The sequence below is a fragment of the Accipiter gentilis genome, chromosome 4, assembly GCF_929443795.1.
Source record: "Accipiter gentilis chromosome 4, bAccGen1.1, whole genome shotgun sequence".
Taxonomy (NCBI): domain Eukaryota; kingdom Metazoa; phylum Chordata; class Aves; order Accipitriformes; family Accipitridae; genus Astur; species Astur gentilis.
In genome coordinates this window covers 37,016,109-37,040,024 of record NC_064883.1, presented here as the reverse complement: position 1 = coordinate 37,040,024, position 23,916 = coordinate 37,016,109, and the positions used below count along the sequence as shown (strand labels likewise).

Below are 23,916 nucleotides of genomic sequence, written 5' to 3'. Positions count from 1 at the left end.
AATAGATAGAGGATCCAATGCCTCTCTTCTTATTTATGCAGTATGTAGCTGCATTCTCTATCAATATCTACCTTACCAAGCAGGTGGAAGGACAGGAAAGAATGCCACATGTAGAAATCTGCTGTTTCTAAATCTAAGGCAATTATACACAGTTCTAGGTCCTTTTGAAAACATAAGTAATAACAATTGATTACTAAGTACTAGAATCATGACAATTTGTTCAACTGATCATTTTAAGAGAAAAAATTTTAGACACTGAAGTTGAACAAAGGACCTACTAATTCTTACATGTGAATCTGTTCCAGACCAACAAGCATGGAATTCCCCAGCTAAGTATCCCGTACTTCTCGCTCCACTTTCTCTCACGTGAAACCCAAGAATCTGCCTACACATCTTACAGCACGGCTACCTAGGTTAGAGTAGTCAGCATACATGACTATTTTAAAAATTCACCTCATCATATTACCAATTAGGACAGGGATATGCAAAAGGGAGGAAAAGGGAGTGTGTGTGTGTGTAGAGGGAAGCAACACACTGACTTCCATACGAACCATTTATTGAATAAATACATGCATCATAATGTAGAATTACATGAGCAAAAAAGGCAATCTGTACAAAATTGATTACCCTTTGTTCTCATTTCAACTCTCATCATTTGCTGCAGCTCTGATAAAGGATTCAAGACAGAAAATTAGAACTCTTTTAATCCAAATCCAAGCGATATGCATGCTGATTTGAGTTCGGGTTATACCACTGCTATAATTAAGAAAGCTGGTTTTCTTGTCAGTGAAGCAGAATAATTCTAAAAACAGTTTCAATAGTAGAGAACATGTGTTGTTGGTACATACAGGTAACAAAGCTTATTTTTAGCCGTTTCTTAAACATCTTCATATGTTCATATTTTAAGGCACAGGATAAACAAGAACTACATGAAAAGCTATCAGTTGATACTGAATACATTGACTTGATAATGAGGTGCAATTTTTGCCCAGAGGAAAAATAACGTTTGTCCTTCCTCCTTCCACATAAACGGAACAATCAGAATTTGGTAACTATGATAGAGAGGTTTGTTTCAACCATCGAAAGAATCAATCTCATCTAGGCAGTCATATTCTGATCCAGATTCACTCAGGAGAACATTTCTAAATGTTGACATCCAGGACTGATTACAGTCAATGGGAATTACTGCTGCTGAATTACAATGACAATTCAATCTCTTCATTTTAGATTCCTAAATGGGAACTGGGCTCTTTTAAGAACCTATCCCTAATTTTAGGTTGTGAGCCATTTTGCAAAGCTGTCCTATATGCTTCATTCAGTTACTCACTTTGTGCTATCATCTCACATTTACCCAAACACAGCATTATTTTCCCCCTCGAGACTTTAGAAGACAGAATGTGCACTTTTTTTTATTTAGGTGCAGAGTCTTCTAACATCTGTCCCCAGACTTCACTTAAGACCTGAAGCACCAAATCAGTTTAACAGCCCATTTGTTGGCTATGGATCAAACTCTGGGGAGTCACTGGCCAAGATGTACAGCTAAAGTCTTTCCACCTCAGGCTGAACCAAGTCAGAAGACAATCATGCTGAACTACGGCTCTTAGACCTCCTTTATTTAGATCAGATTTCACTTTCTGCATTTTCATTGCATTAACAATAATTCTCTGTCTTTCCATTCTTAACATTTTAATGGAGACCTAGCAAAGAAAATACGTACTTCATAATATATTACATTTTATATGAATAGATGAGTGTATATATGAGATACTCATACATTCCAATATAGAGTGAAGCCTTCAAATGGAAATGTTTTCATACCAAAGAACCTCTCTCTATTGCCCAGTCCATCAGAAAGTAACAGCAGCAATATTTACAGTGTAAGCTTGTTTGCTAAAATTGTCTTGTATAAAATGCGGCAATAAGAAGGCCATCACTGTATAGAGGTGTATGCATGTGTGTCACACACATCCGTGACAAAAGTTCATGTTAAACTGAATTTAGACAAACTGAAATGAGTCAATTCTTAAACTTGAAAAAGACAAAAAGCTACATCTATGGTAGGCACTTTGGTACATCTAGTAGTGTAGGCATATTCTACATCCAGAATTAAGGTTCTGTCAGTAATCTTACAATAAAGCTAATTTCAGGAGTTTATATTCTGCTTTAAAATTCTTTCTTGGCTGAGAGATCATTCTAGAATCTTAGCTAAGTAATATACTTTGTCTGTCTAATTGCATACTTATCCAAGAATGAGGGCGTTGGCTCTGAAAGAGCTGAACTGTTCTCTTGGATTCTTAATGCACATTTTTATAACAGTCTGAGAAAACTTACCAGAAAAACAAAAATCAGTTCTGAATACAAAAAAGTTTCCTCATAATTCATAAAATCAGAGTTATGAGCTCAGCTATTCAGGCTGATACTCTCCCTTCAACTCTCAACTGTCTACTTCTATCAGTTTGTGCTAATTGTATCACTGCTGTAGTCTTGCAGCAGACTATGGCAATGCTTCAGTAGAATGCCATTATTTCTCCAGAAACCTGTGTGGACCACTGAAGTGCATTTTTTTCATGCACCGAACACACTAAGTAGCAATGAAGAAACTGTAAAGACAAGTCAGTTTCAAGTCAATTTCACACTTTCTTACCTACTGGTGTTCCATTTTAGTATTACAGAAGGTATAGCACAATATACTATTTAGCACAGTATTGCATAATAAAAATAACATATGTCTCGTACGTATGCCTACTATATGAACTTACATTGCAAGCTGATTTGTATACCTTATAAATCAGTGGAACATGGCAGTAAGGACAGCTCTAAGTGGTTAGAGATTTTGTTTATAATACAGAAAAATCCATGTCCTCATACCTTCAAAAGGTCACATGTCTAGTACTATAGATTACAGGAATAAATAACAAAATCCAAGTGAACCTGTATAATAAAACTGTACTGTTTGTTATGTTTACTCCATTAAATGAAAACTCAGATTTAGAAACTGTGATTCATGGACCTCATCCTCTATTTATACAGTATTTATAGAACTCTCATTTTTATTTATAATATTCTATAGCTGATTTTCCAATAATACATTTTTATATAAATATTAAAATGTTAATGTTTTGTACATTTTAAGCTAGCCACACTGGGCCAGAAACAACAAAGTAAAAATGTTTTTCTGCAGTTTGTTTTTGAAGAATATCACAAAATGAGTAAGACCATTGTGCTGCAAAGACAAGAGAGATTCATCTGAAGAAATTAACATGCATTTAGAGGAAAATATCTATAACCTTTATCTAATTTTCTTCTGAATTCAAACCAGCATGAAAGAATTATAAAAAAATAGTATATATTTACATGGTACAGTATACCTTCGTGAGATATAAAACAAGGCAGGAAAACAGCAGAACATAATCTTTTCACTTTCTAATAGGTACAGCCATCATAAAGGTCAATTTAAACACAAAAGGTTACCTTACTGTACTATTGCACATTACAGTAACACTTAAAATTGTTTAGCAAATTAAAATACAAAGTTTAACAATGAGAAAGGCTATGTCTACATAAAATGACCAAGTGTTATAAAATTACTGGGTATGTGTCTAAGAACTAAATCAGTAAAGCTATAAAAATAATATTGGTACATCTGTGAGAACAACGCTTTAAAAATATATAAAGGTTGGCAAAATTATGCGTGGGGAATTCCCAGTATCCATGGGCCTAACTTGCACCATGCGGCCTTGTACCATCTTCTGTTAAATCATACCTGAAGATGAAAAAAACAAAGGATTTTTTTTTTTTTTACATTTAGCATCCATTATTAAAACTATTATTAACACAGTAATTATTAGTATGTAGTATTATTATTAATAAAGGAAATATTATGCTTACCACTGGGTCCAGCCTTTAGCAAGTTCTTCCGACGCCAGAGGTATTAATAACTGTGGAAGTTAAATTAGCAATCAATGCATTATGTGTGCCTTTCATTCTATGTCTTTTAAAGATCAAATCTGACAATCCTGTAAACTACAGTGTAAGTAATGCCATTCATAAACAATATATTTTACATCCTTGTCATCACAGCTACCTGCTCAACTTGTAGTAAAGTTTCAAGTTGCTGGTTTTGACCTAAAAAATCTATACCATTTAGTGATATGGTCTCAGAGCACCTCAAAGGCTTGAATTCTGAACATGACGTATCTTGGCAATGGCAATCAGCCGATGTGTTTACACTAACACTCCTCCTGGTAAACAGGAAAATTAAGAACACCATTCACCATGAACTGACCACGATTCTGATATCTCTCATCCTCTTTACAGAGCTCAAATATGGCAATTTGTAAGGGTGTAGTAATTTACTATTCCTTTTTGCGTGCTCCAAATCACATATGTAAGAAATAGTGTGATTTAATGAGTGCCTATAGAACAGTGAAGTTGTAAACACAATAGCTGGTTGTGGCATTGGGAACGTCTCCAGTAGCAGTTCTTTCTCAGAGAATTTACAATCTGGAATTTTAATTACTAAACAAACATTTGTTCTGTGTGTTTCCTGAAGTACTCTTGCTTGTCTTTCCAGTTTTGTCTGAACATTTTCTGAGATATCATCTGTTTTCTACTGGTTGTTTTCTTTCTCTGACTCTATGATTATGTCCTGGTTTCAGCTGGGATAGAGTTATCTGTCTTCCCAGTAGCTGGTACAGTGCTGTGTTTTGAGTTCAGCATGCGAAGAATGTTGATAACACACTGATGTTTTCAGTTGTTGCTCAGTAGTGTTTAGACTAAAGTCAAGGATTTTTCAGCTTCTCATGCCCAGCCAGGGCACAAGAAGTTGGCACAGGACACAGCCAGGGCACCTGACCCAAACTGGCCAACGGTGTATTCCATACCATGGGACGTCCCATCTAGTTTAGGAACTGGGAAGTGGGGGGGCAGGGAATCGCCGCTCGGGGACTGGCGGGGTGTCGGTCGGCGGGTGGTGAGCTATTGCCCTGTGCATCATTTGTACATTCCAATCCTTTTATTACTACTGTTGTCATTTTATTAGTGTTATCATTATCATTATTAGTTTCTTCTTTTCTGTTCTATTAAACCGTTCTTATCTCAATCCAGGAGTTTTACTTCTTTTTTTCCCCCAATTTCCTCCCCCATCCCACTGGGTGGTGGGGAGTGAGTGAGCGGCTGCGTGGTCCTTAGCTGCTGGCTGGGGTTAAACCAGAACAGATTAGTAAATCTGACATGCAGGTTTCTTTTGTTACTGCGATCCTCAGAACTTACCATCCTCTAGAAGAGATTACTGACACATTATTTGATGTCTGTTCTGCAGTTTGTTCCACCCCTTACTGAAGCTTGACAACTAAGCCATCTATAATTTTTAAAAGCTTTGTACCTCAATCAGGTGCTTCAATCAACACTAACAAGCTCATATCACAAGACCACCTTAGTCTTGTATAACAACATGCTGTATTAACAGAATTTGCTTCTTGTCAACTTACTTTGCCAAGCAGCCCTTTATCTTTGGACAAGAAACCACCGCTGTTCTTCACTGCCACGTCTAGTGTTCTTCTCTGTACTTCCGGCAGGGAAACACTGAAATCAAATCTGATGGGCAAAGTGATGCTTTAGTGAGAATTTTGTACCTGAAGTGCAAGTTGATTCCCTACAGCTAAACAATTCAAGTCGTAACCAAACCATCCACCTCCCCAAACAAAAAATAAGGTCTGAGATAAACAAAGAAAAAATTCCTAATGTTTTCCCTAAAATTCTTCTTCAATACTATGATCAATATCAACATCAAATGTTTGAGACTTCTGTTACCTTTGGTCTCTAAAAGCCACTGGTAAAACAAAACAAAAACCCAAACCAAACCAAAGAAGGAAAAGGTCAACCACCGACTCTCCAGAGAAGAGAATGAGGAATCAGACTGTACCGACAGCCCAGTATCACTATTCCCCAAAGGGAAAGACTGGTCAGTCTTACTGATCCTCCACCCTTGATAACCAGAGCTCCTTTTCTTTCCTGGCACACCAAGGAAACCTACCAACTTTTAAGGAAGAACGCATTTTGTTTGCTAGATCTGAAACCTACAGAAGGTGAGGGCAAGTTTGTACCACAATCTACATCTATTTGTCACTACAGTTCTTAAACAGCTTTACTGCTTTGCAATACATTTTACTTGGAAAGGCACAGTAAAACTAATCTATTACCTGGAATAAACAGGAGAGAGCTGCTTGACCAGGAAAACGTACCAGGGCCTCTAACTAATGATTTACAGATTTCCCTTGGACAGAATGAAGCGTTGTTTTCCCCAAATTAACTTTCAGTCTGTAGAGAAAGGTCGTCTTTATTGAAAAGTGATGGGTGGGGGAGTAAGGAGTACACGTGTGAGGGAAACTACCATCAAAAAGCTGAGTGCAAAGATAAGCATTTTTGTACAATATAACATTGCACAAGCTTGCACACTTCCAACCTATGGCCCAGGATAAAACCTACAAGGAAATTTCCTGACTCCCTGGCTGCTGAGAAGTGCCACCAAGTTGACTGACTGAACAATTTGATCATGCGTAGACACTGGCTGGCCAGTCCCATGCAGAGGCAGCATCAATCAGCCAGGCAATCGGCCAGTCAGAGTCAACACGCTTCCTGGCAAGAAGAGATACCAACAGCATTGGCCAGCTAAAAGGCACTCATGTTCTGAACCCTCCAGAAGAGTGCACGCTGCTTCTTAGCTACCAGCACAAAGGGGATGTAACTGACACAGGAGAAGGCAGAAAAGAAAAGTGGCTGGTACCAGAGTAAGAAGGGCTATAGTGATAACAGGGAATAGAAAGATGGGAAGAGCTATCGTAGCAGAAGAGAAAGGTATGATCAAGTCTGGTGGTGACAACTAGGAGCTTCAGTGGTTCATCCATTCAGGTAAGCTGAGAAACCTTGATTTGACAGCTTTGTAATTACATGATATAAAACTACTACACATAGTGTAGAACATACATTTGATCAAACACTGGGTTTAATGTCTTCTTTGATACATGTGTTTTTCTTCTTCCTGATCGTCTCTTGTCAGGCAATAAATACATTCGCACATATGGATCGGATCCTTCTTCTGAAAACGCTATTAGATTCCTGTGACCAGTGAAAAAACAAGGAAAAACACTTAGAAAATAAATCAGACATTGCTGAATATAAGTGTCTACACTGCTATCACTTAATTTAGTACATGAATCAGTTGTGGGGTATCCTGCACAAAGTACGATGCACAGGATACAGCACATCAATAACAGCAGTGCAAAAGAAAAACTAACAAAAATGCTGAGTAGTGACTTGTACAAGATCAGATAAATGGTGAGCAGACAGCAGAGGTGGGAATACAGTATTTCTCAAATTCCAATTCAAAGTTTAGATATGGCTTCCAACAGTCATGTGGTTTTGTCATTCCATGAAAAATTCACTCTCTCAGAGATAGCTTTCAGACACTGCTGACAAAAATCTACATGCCATTTTCATTTAAAATCTGGCAGAGGCACAAGAGACAAATACAAAATCACAGCAAAAACTTCAACAAAGTTTTTACTGATTCTGAGTATAACTCTGTATGTTTTTGTATTTACACATAATTACAATCGGTATGTTATTTTAAAAATAAGAAAGATCATCCAGACAATCAATTTAAGAGGATAAGTCAAGATGTGACAAAGTTTACAAAGAAATACGCACAGAAATGAAATTTGGTATTTTATGCTCACCTGCAGGAATGCACTACCACAATCAGTTTGTTTCTTTGTGAACTATGACGAATTGTTAGCTGAATCTGTCCTAACGGAGACTGCCCCAGAGTCGTTCCACTGCAGGAAAAAGTAGAACATTACGCTTAGTTTTTAAAATGCATATTTAAAGTAAGACCCAACTGAAATACATGCTGAGCAGTGTTCTCAGGAATCATGTATTATGCATTTAACTTTTCACTAGACCAATGTGAAAGAACAGAGCACACGTTAGCATGTCTTCCATTAGTTTCTTGTACTTCAGTTCCTTGTGCAACATGTTGCTCTACTGTCCAAAATAAGCTAAATATTCTTGTCACTTTAGAGGTCAGGTGCTCTTCAGAACTTTGAAAACCATTATCAGTAAAGAACTTGCTTACCCTAAAATAAACATTAAAGCAGCATCTAGGAAATTGGATAGAATAATGGTGCAAACTGCAATGAAAACCTCAGTGATAGGCCACTCTAACCTATGGTCAGGAACAAATTAGAGTAACAGCTCATTCTTTTCTAAATTCTCTAATGTAGAAATATATTCTTGGGATTAAAATAGTGATACTTAAAACCACTTATTATCTTAAAAGCTCAAATCACAGTATAAACACAGCCATTTCACTTTTCTGTAGCTCATGCCACACTGAAAAAAGTTTAGAATTAATTTACACTTATAAATACAGGTCATGCTTACATAAAGAGCAATCACCACTGTCCTGGTTTCAGCTGGGATAGAGTTAATTGTCTTCCTAGTAGCTGGTACAGTGCTACGTTTCTGAGCTAGGTATGAGAAGAATGTTGATAACACACTGATGTTTTCAGTTGTTGCTCAGTAGTGTTTAGACGAAAGTCAAGGATTTTTCAGCTTCTCATGCCCAGCCAGCGAGAAAGCTGGAGGGGCACAAGAAGTTGGCACAGGACACAACCAGGGCACCTGACCCAAACTGGCCAACAGGGTATTCCATACCATGGGATGTCCCACCTAGTACAGGAACTGGGGGGAGTGGGGGCGGGGGGATCATGGCTCAGGGACTAACTGGGTGTCGATCGATTGGCAGGTGGTGAGCAATTGCACTGTGCATCACTTGTATATTCCAATCCGTTTATTATTACTGATTATTATCATTTTATTAGTGTTATCATTACCTTCATTAGTTTCTTTTTTTCTTTTTGTATTCTGTTAAATCGTTCTTATCTCAACCCATGAGTTTACTTGTTTTCCCGATTTTCTTCCCCATCCCACTGCGGGGGGGCAGGAAGTGAGTGAGCCGCTGCGTGGTACTTAGTTGCTGGCTGGGGTTAAACCACAACAACCATGTTTAAGAATTTCTGTTTTAAAGACTGGCAAACATTCGCAGAGTTCCCTTATCTCTATGAAATACTTATTTTAGTTTCTGTGAACTGACTGTATTTTCCATTTCACACAGGATAGTATATGGCCTGCTTGGCATTTCTCAACCACCTGAAGTGTATCTTAACTTCAAGGGAGAAGCATACCTCTTTTGTGAATAGCTACTACAAAGTGATTGCTCCATTAAAATTCCCAAGTCTTTCACTTTAAAAACTAGAATGAAGCATTTTGGTTCAGAATTTTCTTAGTCAAAATAAAATTAATAAAAAATCAGAGCACCTAAAAACATGGGGCATGCAATAAAGGACCTCCTTATCTTTACCACTATCATCAAATAAGAAAGTATGAAATCTGTGTATTAAATAAGAAGTAGTATTTCAACATTTATCATAATTAACAAAGTCTAACCCAGTTTGGGGCCAGAAGAGAGACTGACAAACTGAAGATAAGACAGCAAAGGACCATACAGATAAATGGGGGACTAGAGCACATAAGCAGATGGTGAAGGAAATTAGTTTGTACAAATTGAAGAGACAGCCAAGATCAGATTCAACTGCAGTCTTTCACTACTTAAAACAGACATTATAGAGAAGACTGAGTCAGACTCCTCGTGGCTGTGCACAGTAAAAGAACAAGAGGCCACAGTCAAGTTGCAGCAAGGTAAATTCCAATTGGAAGTACGGAAAAAAAACATTTTCACAGTGGAGTGGTTAAGCACTGGAGTTGCTGAGAAAGTTTATAGAATCTCCATCCTTGGGGACATTCAAAACTTGTTTGGACAAGGCCAAAGAAACTTGATCTAACTTGAAGTGGGATGTGCTTTGAGCAGAAGGCTGACTGATATCCAGAGGTTCCTTCTAACCTATATTACTTTATTGATCCTATGAACTCTGATAGAGAAAAAGATGAATCTTTCTACTTAGATTCACAGAGAAGCTACATGAATAGGGAATTAATGGTTTCCATTCTCCTATTCAGAGCACAATGGCTGCTCAGCTATCTTTACTGGTAAGTATAGCTGCCCATTGAGGCAAGTAAAAAAATATTAGAGAATTTAAGAAAGCATGGCTGCAGTAATCCTCATTAATTGAATAGTAACTGACTATTCATTTAGCATTCTTTCTAGTCAACTATCCCTCTGAGTAATTTAAAAAGACCAACTATATTCCACTTAATTAGCTTAATATTAATGCTAATAGGATTCAGTGGTGAAACAGGCAACTACTGCCATGAAAGTGATTAAAGTTGTATCAAAAAGTATCCTTCCCTATTGCCATCCCACTCTTTTTAGCACTACACAGTGTAGCTATGAGAACAAGGTGGACTTTATCTTGCAGATCATTGCAATGGTAAGGTAACTTCTAATAGCAGAATCTAACTGAGGTACCAGGAGAAAGCAGAAAATCATAATGACTGATTTTCAGGTGCCAGACTCAAACTGCAACAGGAAAAAATATTACTGAGATGCAATCTAAGCACTGTTTCTTTGTCTGCACTGTGACATTTTCTATAAATCAACTTAGATGTATTGCAAAAACAAGTAATTAACACCGTACTTTTCAAGCTGTCGCAGTCTTTGCCGTAATTCCTGCGTGGCAATAGGCAGAGATATGTCTGAGGCTATGCTAGGAGTGGGTTCTTTGACCGAGAGGTGGCTGGGAGAATAAGAGAAGTTAGAGGCATGAAGACTGGAAGAACTTCGGCTGAGATCTGTTGGCCACTGAGGGCTGGCATTAGAAGGCTGACTTTTTTCAGCTGTATCAGTCTTTTTATCACTATCAGTCACTGGGGAAGCTGGAACAGGTTTGTTTGAATCAGGTGGTGGCGAGACAGGAACCTGAGGCTTAAAAGATGATTTTCTTGCATCTTTGGAAAGAGATGGCCTTTTTACTTGGGCTGAATGTTGATGATCTGGAGATCTTGCTTGCTTTTCAAGAGAAAGGACCTAGATACAGTAGAAATACATATAATATTACTATTTTCCAGTATAAAAAACAGGAACAATTTTTTTTTTCTTTCTACAAGAGTACTGATTGGTGACAAGTTGTTAAGTTCAGATATGAAAGCAGGACTAAAAATATTCACACTTATACTTATTCACTCTACCACTGGAAACCTTTTGCACAGCAAAACAGAGCTCCATCTTCTTTGTGGCAACTGCAGTAACTATAAAACAATGTGAAATTCTCCATTCATTTAGAACTATTCTCCTCATTATTCCCTTTCCATACTCTACACACTTCTGGTGCAAGTGCTATTTACTTTGCAGCTCTAACCACCTGGAAAGGTATTCTATAATTTTTTTTTCTTCTAATCTTTTGAAATTTAATCCTACATCACAAGTTCTTCTCACTCATTGTCTTTACTTTCTCTGTTATAGGTTACCTTCATTTACTAATGACAAGTAAGCAAGAAAGTGTTTTAGAAAAGAACAAATAACAGAAATTAACAGCAGTTTGACAGTGTTTGCAAAGAGGTATATTACCTTACTAAACCAAATAATTTAGCTGGCGAAAAAGACAAAACCAACTTTCAGGTATCCAAGTTTTGTCTTCAAAACTCCAATGCACTTGAAAGTTGGTCTGAATTTTTCTAATACTATGAAAATTAATTCCCTATAAACTTTATTCTTTTTAAACCATCACGACCTCAGTTCCATTTCTGTAAGACAAAGGTGATTTCACTGATCTGTAGCCTACTGAGTCATAAAAGACTTGAAGAAATTCAGATTCCAAACATGATTTCGGAACATAAAACCATGAGGAACCTCAGTCTTAATTAATGCAGCTGATAACCGTTTTGTTCAGAGAATTTTCTGGTTTTGAAATCAAATGTATTTCAATTAGAGGTTATCTTTGTGTGATAGTATTTAATAGCACTACCACAACTAAGGACACATGGCATTGTGACACCCAAGGAAATGTACTATATTCTCCATAAAGCTAGAAGATCAGAAATCACAAGTCTTAAATATGCTTTCAGATATTTACAATGGGAAAAGTTTTAGAGTACCCTGAGTGCAATCTTCATGTTTATAGTGCTGTTTGGACCGGAGTTGCTCAGGTGGAACCGCTGATGCATAGTTAAATCTTCACTCTCTAGCAACTGGCTTAGAGGCAGTTTGAAGTTCCCCAAAGAACACTGGTGTTGTTCATCCCTCACCTGAAGGAACACAGAAGCTAAGTCATTTTGTAGCATCTGCTTTGTAAGAATTCAGAGAAGGAAAAGGAAATGACAGTTTTATTAAAAAAAAAAATATCCAAATATCAAATGTAGTTTGTTCTTAAACCAAATTTCCCTGATCATAAGATAACTTTACATTGAATAAGGAAACGCCAAATATACTCAATGCCTAGTTTCTTCATCCCAATCTTCTACAGCAAAAGCAAGACAGAAGACTAACCAGCTCATCTACATCTACCTGACTCTTGATCAAAATAACTACATAGTTTCCAAATGGTCTGTGTGAAAATTACTTCCCACAACTGTTTGAGGAATAGTAACTAGGACAGTCCTCATTTACACTTCAGTCTCTTTGAACTACGGAAATGACATGTCAGCAGTGTAAAGGGATATGGTATTTGGATAAAGCAAAGACTTGGGATGAGAAAGGAAACAAGTCAGCAATTTCTGCTAGCAGTTAAGACTGTTAAGGTTCAAAACAGGTATAAAAATTTACTTTTTTCACTTTTTTTTAACTAAGACAACCACCATGTTCTTCTGGTGAGAGATTGGTTATAGTCTTTCTTCCTTTTAGTAGTAAATGCAATTAAACATTTCAGAGACTGGTCTTAAAAAACACTTTAACTATAGTTTTAATGGTGTTTATAATATATTCAGTCTCATTTCATAACAGCCTGTAACATCTGAATGTTACTACTGCAATGTATTAGAAAAGAAAGGTATCTAAAGAGAGTGAGACAACATACCTCAACTTCAAGTTCTTGTCTTTTGGGATTGTGTACAAAGAAAGTAAAGTTTTCCTCCCATACTGGTTCATTGGTCTTGTATCGAATCTAAAGTTAGACAACACAAAGCATATGAATTATAAAACATTTTTGTCTAATAAAGCTGGTGTCAAGAGTTGACTACATTTTTCATTTTGGCTTTGCAAAATTTATGTCTGAAACCTCACATATTTAAACAAAGGCCAAGTGGGATCTACTCAAGGCATATATAGTATCACATATAAAATTATACACAGGACATGTAGTAGAATACATTTTGCATTGAAGTTGCTGTATGTAAAGTAAAACACTTTCACACCAGTCTACGAACGAATGCAAGGTCTTCAGACTGGCACATTCTCTCTCTTCTCATACTTCTCTATAGGGCCTAACTCAGTGAAACTCCTAGAAACTAATACTTTTCCTTCTAATCTCCCAAGTAGCCATGTGGAAGATTTCAATGCCAAATCTCACTGCTTTCAGCAACTCATTAATGGGGAGGGTGTATGCAGAGAGAGAAGAAAGCATTCATTAAAAAAAGCTATCTCCAGGAACAAAGGACTTGAATTTCTACCTGCATTCTCTAATAGGTATCAAAATTAAGATTGTATACAAGATCTAGTTTATGCTTTGTGACAATTTTTGACAGGGTACGAAGAAGCCAAATTAGATGTCCTCTCCTTTTCGCTCACTGACATTTTTACTTAAAAAAAAAAAAAAAACCCACAAAAAAAAAACCCCAACAAAAAACCAACCACACCACCCCCCAAACTCCACACTGATATTGCATGTATCTACCTATCTAGGTATCACTTCACTGTTGGTATTTTATTTTAAAGACCCATTTGAATACACGGAGGTTAGTTATGGGTGACAAGTATGTTGAATACCTTGGGTCAGAATCAGAGGGATCATCATCAAGATCGATCTCATGACAGACATCTGTTACAGACCACCCAATTAGGAAAAAGAGATGGATGACACCTTCTTCAGACAATTCAAGTCTGTCTCAGATCTGCAGAACCAGGTTCTCACTGAGAGCTTCAACTATTCTAATGTTTTCTGGGAAAGTAGCACAGTTGTACACAACCAGTTTAAGGGTTTGTGCTATGAAAACACATACTGTTGTCTTACGGTTGTTCTCAATCATTGAATGTATTGACTAGGAGTAGTGGTCTTCTGAGTCTACCCCTTACAAATGAGGAATACTGTTTTGCAGATGCAACTGTCAACAGCAGCCTTGGCTAGAGAGACCTTAAGATCACAGAGTTTAAGGGGCATGAGGAAAACAAATAGCAGAATAAAAGCAGATTTCAACTTGCTCTAGGAACTGTTAGAAGGTATTCCAAACTGTTAGAAGGGATTCCAGGAGTGTCTATCTTGGAGGGCAAAGGAGCTCACGAGTGCTAGAGGACAGCCCTCAAAGCACAGAAGTGGTCCATACCTCAAAGCAGAAAAAGCAGCAGACATAACACAGTAGCCTGGCTAAACTACGAACTCCTGAGAGCTACAACACGTTGGCTAATCTAAGGCCCTACTCTAAGCAGAAGGTTCAAGCAGATGATCTTCAGTGTCCTTTTTGACCTGGACATTTCTCTAACTCTGCAATTCTGTAAATTTTCAAATCTTGATCAGTATTTCAAAGCCTGCTGCTTGCCAACGCTGTTTTTTATATAATCACTACTGTATGAATCCCAGTTGCAGATCAGAACCTACTGTGGAAGGACACCCACAGATACTTAAATATCTGGTCTCACAGACAGTTTAAACTGAGTAAGCACATGTTCACTCCTTGGCTTCTTGTTGGCAATTTCAGTTCTGGTGGTAACTTTTAGTGCAGTATATATACCCAATGGCATGATAGCCGATGCCAAGCCACAGAGCCACCAAATTTTTGTAGACAGAGCCAAGTATAAAAAGTAGGAACTTACCTTACTTTCCTGTGCCTTGTGTCCAACTGACAGCAAAACAAGTGGGTTGGGATTGCTGTTTATTTTCTTTCCTGACTGGTAAAGAAAAAGCAAAAACTTCGCCTTCAGAACAACGCAAAACCTCTCTCCTCTGAAACTTAAACATTTGCATCTTAAAAGTACACACCATATGCATTCTACTATACGCTTATCTCTTATTCTCAGTATTTTATTCAACAGGGTTGAATGGCAGACTGCCTAGTAACTGGTGAACACACTAACATGAAGGCATCCAACTACCCTAAATGCGCTGAAGCAAAACGCTACAAATAAGCTGGAGTTTTAGACTCCTTTCCGTTTTCTTTGAATGAAATTGGTAAGGTGCAAATTTTTATCCTTTAATGAGCATTACAACCCCCAAAGCTCATGAAGCATAGTTAAAACTGCAAAATGAATATTGCATGCAGATGGGAAATATGGAGAAAGCACAAACTCAGGAAGCTTACTTTATTCATATTGCAGTAGTATTACTAAATTGGATGTAATACCAGAACATTGATATTCCCCACTTTTCAGTCTGGGGAAAAAGAAGATGCACTATAAAGTACCTGATGTATATTTCTACAGTTTACCAAATACTCTTTATTAGAGATCAACCATCTGCCATATCTGAGCCTTGCTTACCAGCTGTATAGCACTACATCAAACTGCAAAAATAAACATCAGTTTAGAAACAAATTATATACACAAAGGAACATTCCCAACTACATGTTTCTTTCACAAACTTTAAATTAACCTAATAAAAATTTAAGTCAGAAAGAAGTTAGACATGAAAGTTAATCATCTCAAGCAGCTGTTAATGCAGTTTAAAAGGCCCAGAAAATATAGTATACATGGTTAATAACAGACTTTGAATTCTACCATGTAGGAAATTGTACAGATCAGGTATGTAAACAGAGAATTAGTTAAAATCTACTTAATGCATGTAAGGTCACAATTACAACCAAGTGATTCAAATATTTTATAGTTTTAAATTAATAATGTGCATATTTTAGATATTTTTGCATCTGAACTTACATTTTGGACATCATATTTCCACTAATCTTACTTGACTTTAATGTGACACACTGCTAATAACCATAGTTTTCTTTAGAAAAAAGCTGTTAAGTAAGCACTCCTTTCTTGGATGAATGCAGCATTTCTTTTTTTCATGATTTCTAATCAAAAATATTTAGCTCTCACCAAAGACAACAGAATACAAAGGTTTAAGGAACAGAAAGTCAGATTATACTCCAACTGATGGTGTTTAAAAACGGTAGGTGATATGTTTCGGTTTTGCTTTGTCCATGAAAAGGTGCCTGAAACTCTCTTTTCTTCATAAAATGATGAAACTACAGAAGGTGACAGAAAGACCCTGTTGCTTATGCTGATATGTAAATATAAATAATTTTAATTCATGCTAAATAGGTAGCAATATGTACACACACATATAACACACCTCTGACACCTGCTACTGACGGATTTGCTGTTGACAGTCTATTAGAGACTGCCTCTTCTCCAAGTTCGACCAGCTAAGAACTTGGCTTATGCCTTCCAAGTTTGCCTCTCAACTCCATGTCTTCCATATCAAAAAGCTGGGCTAAATTTATTTAGAATTTATATAAAAAATGTAAAGACTTCTAAAAAGATCTAGCAGAAACAAGATTATTTCAAAACGTCAGAGATTGATTTTATTGGTTAGTCATTCAGAGTTGACCAATAAAGTATCACTCAGTATGTAACAGATGTCTTAGCTTTCATGTCAGGTTTGGTCTTTAGTTACTCTTTCAAATTAGTTCTCAGGACTATTTTTTTTTCCCCTAGTCTTCTAAAGCAGTCTATACTCCACTCAGCTGATCTAAAATTCCAAGTACCACAGACCATAGTATTTTACCAATGGCTTGATTGATTGTTGAAACCAAATTTAAGTAAAATGGAATTGCACTAAATATATATCTGGCAACAGAAATCCACCCAAGGTTGGAAGTGTAGTGCGTTTGTGCGTTTCCAATTAATTTTGTGACCTTAAATGGACAACTACATTAGTTTTACCTTTAGGGCTTTCTGAACAGCAGCCTTCTTCAAGCCATCAGGATTAAATTCTAATGGATTATGCTTTTAAGTTAGGAGAGAATGAACATAGGAAGGGTTAATAAGTCATGCAATGAAGCAATTTCACTAGGTTAATTAATTATGACATGACAACATAGGACAAAGTGGGGAAAAAAAAAAAACAACCTAGAAAAAAACCCAAAATCTTTCAAACAAAACAATGAAGGAACCACAACATCTGACAAAACCTTTTTTCCTCTTGTCCTCTCTTAATGTTTGCATTCTGCTCTAAAACTAGTATACTCACTTTCAGTCTACTTATATTTCCCTCACCAGTTTTTTTTACCATAATAAAGAAACTTCAAAAATAGGTTTTATTGAATGCCTGATGTCTATGGACTGCCTTCTGAATGAACTTTTTTAAACTTGCTTAAGTATATTTTCACAACATAGAAGCTTCTCTGTCGATAAGTCGAGTAATTATGTGAAGGAGTCCTTTTATGGGAGAAATTACAATGCTAAAAGTATTGATAAGACTTAGATCATTATAAAAATGGAAGTTGTTTAAGCCTCCTCAGCAGATAAACGATACAAGCACTGCATGCTAACTAGAATGAAGGTCTACTACTTTACTCAGTTGAATGAAGACATTCAAATACATTAATAGGAATTTGAACTGATTTAGGAGGACAAAACCTCTGACTACTTTCCACTAATTAAGCAAATCTTTAGATTTTATTTTAAGAATAATATACTATTCTTCAAGTGACGTGTGAAGTAGAAAAGTGTTACAGAAAATTTGCATTCAAATCCTGAGAAATAATTTCAGGAAATATGATTTTGAAATAAAACAGACTTTAAATTAGTGTACTTATGGCTTTTTTTTTTCTTTAAGCACAAATTTTTGTTTCAAGGGAGAATTCTGCTTTAAAAGCTGTAGTGTGTAGCAACAAAAAAATTGCATCATAGCCTTTTTAAACATGCTGGTGTATGAACAGGAACCAACATTATTAATGCTCTGCCAAAACAAATGCCTTCCTGAAATTCAAATCCAAAAGTGACTAAAATTTGAAGAGAGATTCAACCTTTATGCAGAAATACTTTTTTTACGTTTTCTTTTGGAATGTCGTATCAGGATATGCTGGCCAATATAAATGATAAGATTCCTGGCATTCGGCTTTAAAATTTCTACTTCAGAATGAACACACAATACGATGAAACTGGAGAAAACCAGAAATAAGGTTTGGTTGGTTTTGTGGGATTTTTTTTAATAATTTTTTTTCTTAAAATAAAAATAAGGCATCTTCCACAGCTATTTATCTGATACATTAGGGACTTACTATTGCACTTAAAGACCTTCAAAGATGGATACTGCACAATATTCTTAGGCATATCAATCCTAATGTTTAACTATCCTTTCCATTAGAAATTTTTTTAATGCCCAACAGGTATGTTCCTTTCTGGACTTTAAGCACTGTTTCTTGTTTTCTGACAAACATGAAAAAGACACTTCGTTTGCAGCAACCTTCCAGCATTTCCATCCCTATCTTTACTTCCTAAGGCTAAACTCTCTTCCGCTGGCAGTCACCTTTACTGGCTTTCTCATCATCATCACTGCTGTCCTCCAGATCTTAAACTGCTGTGGCCAAAATCAGGGCCTTAGTAATGGCTAAGTAGAACAGAAGGATTAGTCCATACATCTTACAGGCTACATTCTTCTTTTCTATATACAGTATGGTGTTTGTCTTTCATAACAATATGATACAGCACTATGACAGATCTATTTCTGTAGTGCTATCCATCAGACAACTATTTCCATCCCATATTTATATGGGTCCCATGAGCATCCTCTATGAAATGTACCTTGATTTTTCAGATTGTATCTGGAATTCATCAAGATAATTTTGAGTCCTTAACTGCCCCTCAACTTACTGGCCATCTTTCCTTCACATTTGCACCTGCATATTCAGTACACATTTTTTCCCCCTATATTATTATTTCAAAGAATTTTAAAAGTCAAAAACAAACCTATGTGATCAATTATAAAGGCAGGCAACCAATGATTCCTGGATATTGAACATGTCTCAATTCCTCTGGAATCATAGCAAGGATAGGCCAAGAGGGACATCAGCTGGGGCAAGTATGTTTAAGCCAGACTTCAGGTTTCAAGGGAAGGAGCTGCAGGTCCATGAGGATGGTGGCTGAAAGGCTGGGCGGGAGAAGACTAGGAGAAGAAAAGGGAGTATTCAATATAAAAAGCCAAGAAAAGGTCTTGCCTTGGGTGACAAAATTGTCTTGCTATGGTTCTAAGTGTCTCTGCAGTTATAGGAGAAGGGGCCAGGTATCCAAGAACTATACTGATAACTGAGCCAGTAGAATAAATCAGATTTCAGGCTAGCATTCTGTAACAGCCAGTGATATTTCAGTAGATCCCAATAACAAACCCATAAATTATACCACAACTAACAAGCTGTTTTGTTACTAAGCCAGATCCTAATTCAGTATGCTTTGGAGTACAGCTCATTACTTCTGTTGACTCACTAAATCTTGCTTGGGGTTAAAATGAGGCTTTAGAAGTTTCTAAATCTGTGAGTGCATCCTCAAGTGATTACCAGAAGACAGTCACTGATCTGTAAGAGCTGATTCAAAATATGAATAATTTATATGTAATATAAACAACAAATTAAAAGAAAAATTGTTATGAACTAATAATAACATACCATAAAACTAGTGTTACTCACTTGCGGAAATCATACTAAGAACACTATTCACACTCCTTAACTTCAGGTAAATCAGATTTAAATAGGTAAATGTCTGAAATAGGTGTCATGAAGCTAGGTTCCAGCAGTCAAGAAAACTGTCTAGAAAGGAATAGAAAGCACTCCGGGCATTAGATTTTTCCTCTCCCTATATAAAGTGAGCCCCCTTTTTAGCCCCCCACCCCTCCCAGCCAAGTAACTCATGTTACATGTCAACTGGATATCTGAACCTGCAGGTGCGAATGTTTGCATAATACCTTGCATTTAAAGATGCCCTGAAAACAAGATGCAGTTTTATGACTGCTGAAGCTGATGTTATCTCTGGGCTACTCAGTCCTCTCCTCTCTCCTGGCCTCCACCCATAAATCTCATCCTCTTGCTTGCTGCAAGACTAGCACGCATGCAACTGCAGAACAAGGCAGTTAACAGGGCTGGTGAAGGAAATCCAGACCTAGCTATCTTAAAATGGTTGTGTTCCACTCTGACTCACAACTCACTTCGGGGATTTGGAAAGATTTCTCCAATGTCTAAATAGATGCTGTTACATGTAGACGATGTGTCCTAATGCAAAGACCTAAGATCAATGAAAACATCAGGGCTACACTCTTTATCAAGCTTTTTGATATTTTTTTAAAATTATTATTATTTTTAGGATTTATCTAGTATTTTTATAACTAAAAGAAACTGAAACTACTTATCAGTTTTAAAACCAAGATAACTGAACCACAGCTTATGAACTGCATTTCTTACTCATTCAGTAATGGACATAACTTTTTTGATACTTTAAAATTAACTTCTACAGAGGAACTAACTGAAAGAACCACAGAAAAGGGTTTTGTTGGGGTTTGGAAGGAGCAGAGGGGAAGGTGTTTTTAAATCAAGGTTTAGGATATGAGCCACAAGTAGCCAGCAACAAATTTATCTGCACAATCTACAATGGCATACCCACCTCTCCTTGGCAAAAGAGGTCTTATGCTGAGCAGATTCTCATTTTTTTTTAAAATACCACGGTTGTGTTTGCAGATTTAAGTGTAAGATATTCAGAGGATCATTAATTTGTAATAATACTGTAACATTAAATTCAAGCAAAAAATACTAATTGGTGGTTTTCCCTAGGCTAGATTTTCCTGACTACAGACAAATTTGAAAAAAAGAAAAGGAGCTTGGGAATTTGCAAAACAAGGAGCATCATGGAGTGAAATAGAATTTACAAGGGAATTTATAGTTTGGGGAGCACAAAGAACCACAACCATTTTTAAAGCAATACTTGAACCAATGTGGAGAGGTTGTAAGTTCTTCTAAACATTGAGTACATCACCTTTTAAAGAAACTACAGGGATGTTGGTTGTAATATCTCTTAGTTTCATTTCTTTGCAATAAAAGCCAACAGTTCACCAGCACACAGTGTGCTAGTATAGTATGCATTTTACTTCTCAATGAATCAGCAATTTAAGTTAAATGTAAGAGCTTTTACAACAAACTTACTTTGGGTTTTTATCATAAAAAGTTAATTACTTACCCAATGATATGCTGATCAATGAAATTTAAATAGCCTTTAAAATGCAATAAAAATAGCACAAAAACAATGCACACTTGTTGAAACCATGCAGCAAAACAAATTGCATGCTCTCATTCCACTAGAGTGAGTGGCTTTAGTAGCACTAATCCACACTCTGGCAGATAAAAGGTACAATACAAATAATACCAGAGAACTCACAAATAGTGCTCTATAGAGTGAGGTAGTGTTTTCACAAAAGACTAGTCCCGATGCTCTCCTCTCTTTTAAGTATCCACACCCAAAGTTTCCCTCGTAGATACTCTTAGGAAGATGGAAATGGAAGGAGAAAGCAGAGTGATGGGATTGTGGCAGAATGAATGCATAAGCAGCTTTACTACACAAAAAAGTTAAGGAAAACAGTCAAAAGATTCCAGAGAAAACAGCAGATAACAAAAAGTAAGTAAATATTTGTCATTACAAATAGTTTCACTTGTTAAGTGACTTTCTGTAGTGCAGCAAGGTGAAACTTTTTTTATTTTTATATTTTATTAATTATTCAAATATATTAACCCACTTTCCAAGTTTACTTTTGGTAGTTCAGATTTATATGGCAGATCCAACTAAGTAAATTTAGAGAGCAGCCTTCCAGACTGTTTCTGTTTCACTTGAAACATGTTTCAGATAAATCATCCCAGTGTCTCAGAAACCCACAACTATGATGCATCTGTGCAAAAGAAATACCTGTGGGGATTATCCACTATAACTCAAAAAAAACAAGGCTGATGACAAGATCTAAAATGTACCAGTGATAAGCATTAACTTAAGAAATCCATTCTGAAGGTAATAACAAGTACTTAATTCATCCAGAAAATATTTCAGCTGTAACACTAACGTTTTGGACAAAAGTCTTCAAAACTATTGAGAAGTATTAAAATTACTTCATTCTCTCTGAACTTTTTGTTCCCCATAAATACGAGCAATCCAAAAGAGCAATTAATTTTGCTATTACACTACACGACCCCTACCAGTGAATATGAAAACAACATGAGAAGCCAACAGACTTTCATGTTTAGTCTTGTAAATGTTGTTCCATATTAGAATCAAATGGACGTAAAAAATCTGTATTCACTATAATTTACTGCAGTTTGGCTAGCAGCTCCATGACATTATCTAAGTGTTGTCTTTATAGAATCTATTAAGAATCTTTTCAGCTCTCCTACATGAAGAAGTCTTCCCATGATATTTTTTCCCCCCACCTAACTGTGAAGCCTTTTTGTATCTGGTTTTGGACAACTTAAATTCAACACAGCATTGTATTATTTTATTGTCATAAACTTGTAAATGGAATTTGCAACTGTTCAATGTTACTTTCTATCATATTCTTTGTAATACATTTCTGGAAAGAAAATGAATTAAAGTTAAATACTGAGTTATTTGTAGCAACTGCTTTTCTGGGCTGGTAGAGCAAGAAACAAAAAAAAAAAAAGAGGGTTAAATGGGTCCGACACTGTGACCATCCTTATTCCCAACCCGCCCAGGCAATCTTGCACTGTAGACAGAACAGCAGACACAGCAATAAGAAATATGAGATCCTGTTCCCAGATTTCCTAATTGGTCAGCTTTGTGCAAGGAACTTCCCCTTTCTGAGCCCTAGAGTTTAGAGATCTACTGACTGGAAGTACTGAATAAGACACTGAAATTAAATACTGTCCTCAAAAGTAGGCAGAACTCAAAACTTGCAGCCTAACCTTTCTGAAGGAGGGACACAATGTTACAGAATGTTTAAAACAGGACGGGGGAAAAAAAAAACTACACTTAGGACAAAGCCTCCGAGTATTTGCTGGAGAAGCTAATCTAATATAGAAAAGCAGTTTCATGGGAAAAAAAATTGGAAATTCTGGATGGGAGAACTTTAAACTATTCATTTTAAGTAAAAGGCTTTAGTGTATTTTAACAAATATATTAAACTTTAACAATTTGAGTAAAATCCAGAGATCCCCTGAATTCAATATAGTGAAGTAAAAAAAAAAAGATAACAAAGGACTCTCTTTCAAATGAGCTACAACTTTTTAGCTTTTAAAATAACCTATAAATACTACTTCCAAATACTCCTCTATACACCCTGAAACAGACATGAAATCACTAGTCAGTGATGTAAACTGTTTAGGCTACTAAGGTTTTATTTGTTACCACTGTGTTTGATGCAGCATTTTAACTTAAATTTGAGATCAGTGGACAAATTTGCAAAATGCATACAAAAAAATCTGAGGCTTGAAAACTTTGTTCTCTGATTAGTACTTCAGTCACCACTTCCAGATTTTGTCATCTAATAGCAATGCTGAAAACCAGCAAAACTCAGTGTTATGCTTCACATATCTATTTATGGTAGGGTTTACTTTTTTACTTCTATCATTTACAATAAGGAACAGTACTTTACTATCCTGAAATAAACTACAAAACAGTCTGTGATTGTCATAAACATGCTATTTCACAGTCCTGTAGTATAATCCATATAATGACAGAACTATTAGTTTTTTGGGGTTTATGTTTTGCACAAGCAAATAAACAACACTCCAAATGACAACCTGACAGAAGTCTCACACAAGTATTCT

The 23,916-nt window shown here is 36.4% G+C and overlaps 1 protein-coding gene across 4 annotated transcripts in view; it reads right to left on the bottom strand.

Annotated features, from left to right (window-relative positions):
- Positions 1-539: 539 nt before the first annotated feature.
- Positions 540-23,916, bottom strand: part of ESYT2 (extended synaptotagmin 2) — a 96,968-nt gene continuing 73,591 nt past the window's right edge. For 2 of the 4 annotated variants that reach the window (XM_049798263.1, XM_049798260.1), the window contains exons 14-24: positions 21,524-21,625; positions 17,048-17,110; positions 14,978-15,052; positions 13,029-13,115; positions 12,112-12,261; positions 10,656-11,044; positions 7,737-7,835; positions 6,985-7,116; positions 5,490-5,595; positions 3,889-3,938; positions 540-3,763 (exon numbers count right to left, since the gene is read on the bottom strand). In XM_049798263.1, coding sequence (XP_049654220.1) covers positions 3,718-3,763; positions 3,889-3,938; positions 5,490-5,595; positions 6,985-7,116; positions 7,737-7,835; positions 10,656-11,044; positions 12,112-12,261; positions 13,029-13,115; positions 14,978-15,052; positions 17,048-17,110; positions 21,524-21,625 — 1,299 coding nt within the window. In that variant the 3' untranslated portion in view covers positions 540-3,717. The remainder of the gene's footprint in view (positions 3,764-3,888; positions 3,939-5,489; positions 5,596-6,984; positions 7,117-7,736; positions 7,836-10,655; positions 11,045-12,111; positions 12,262-13,028; positions 13,116-14,977; positions 15,053-17,047; positions 17,111-21,523; positions 21,626-23,916) is intronic. The other 2 variants (XM_049798261.1, XM_049798262.1) reach the window with 2 other exon arrangements.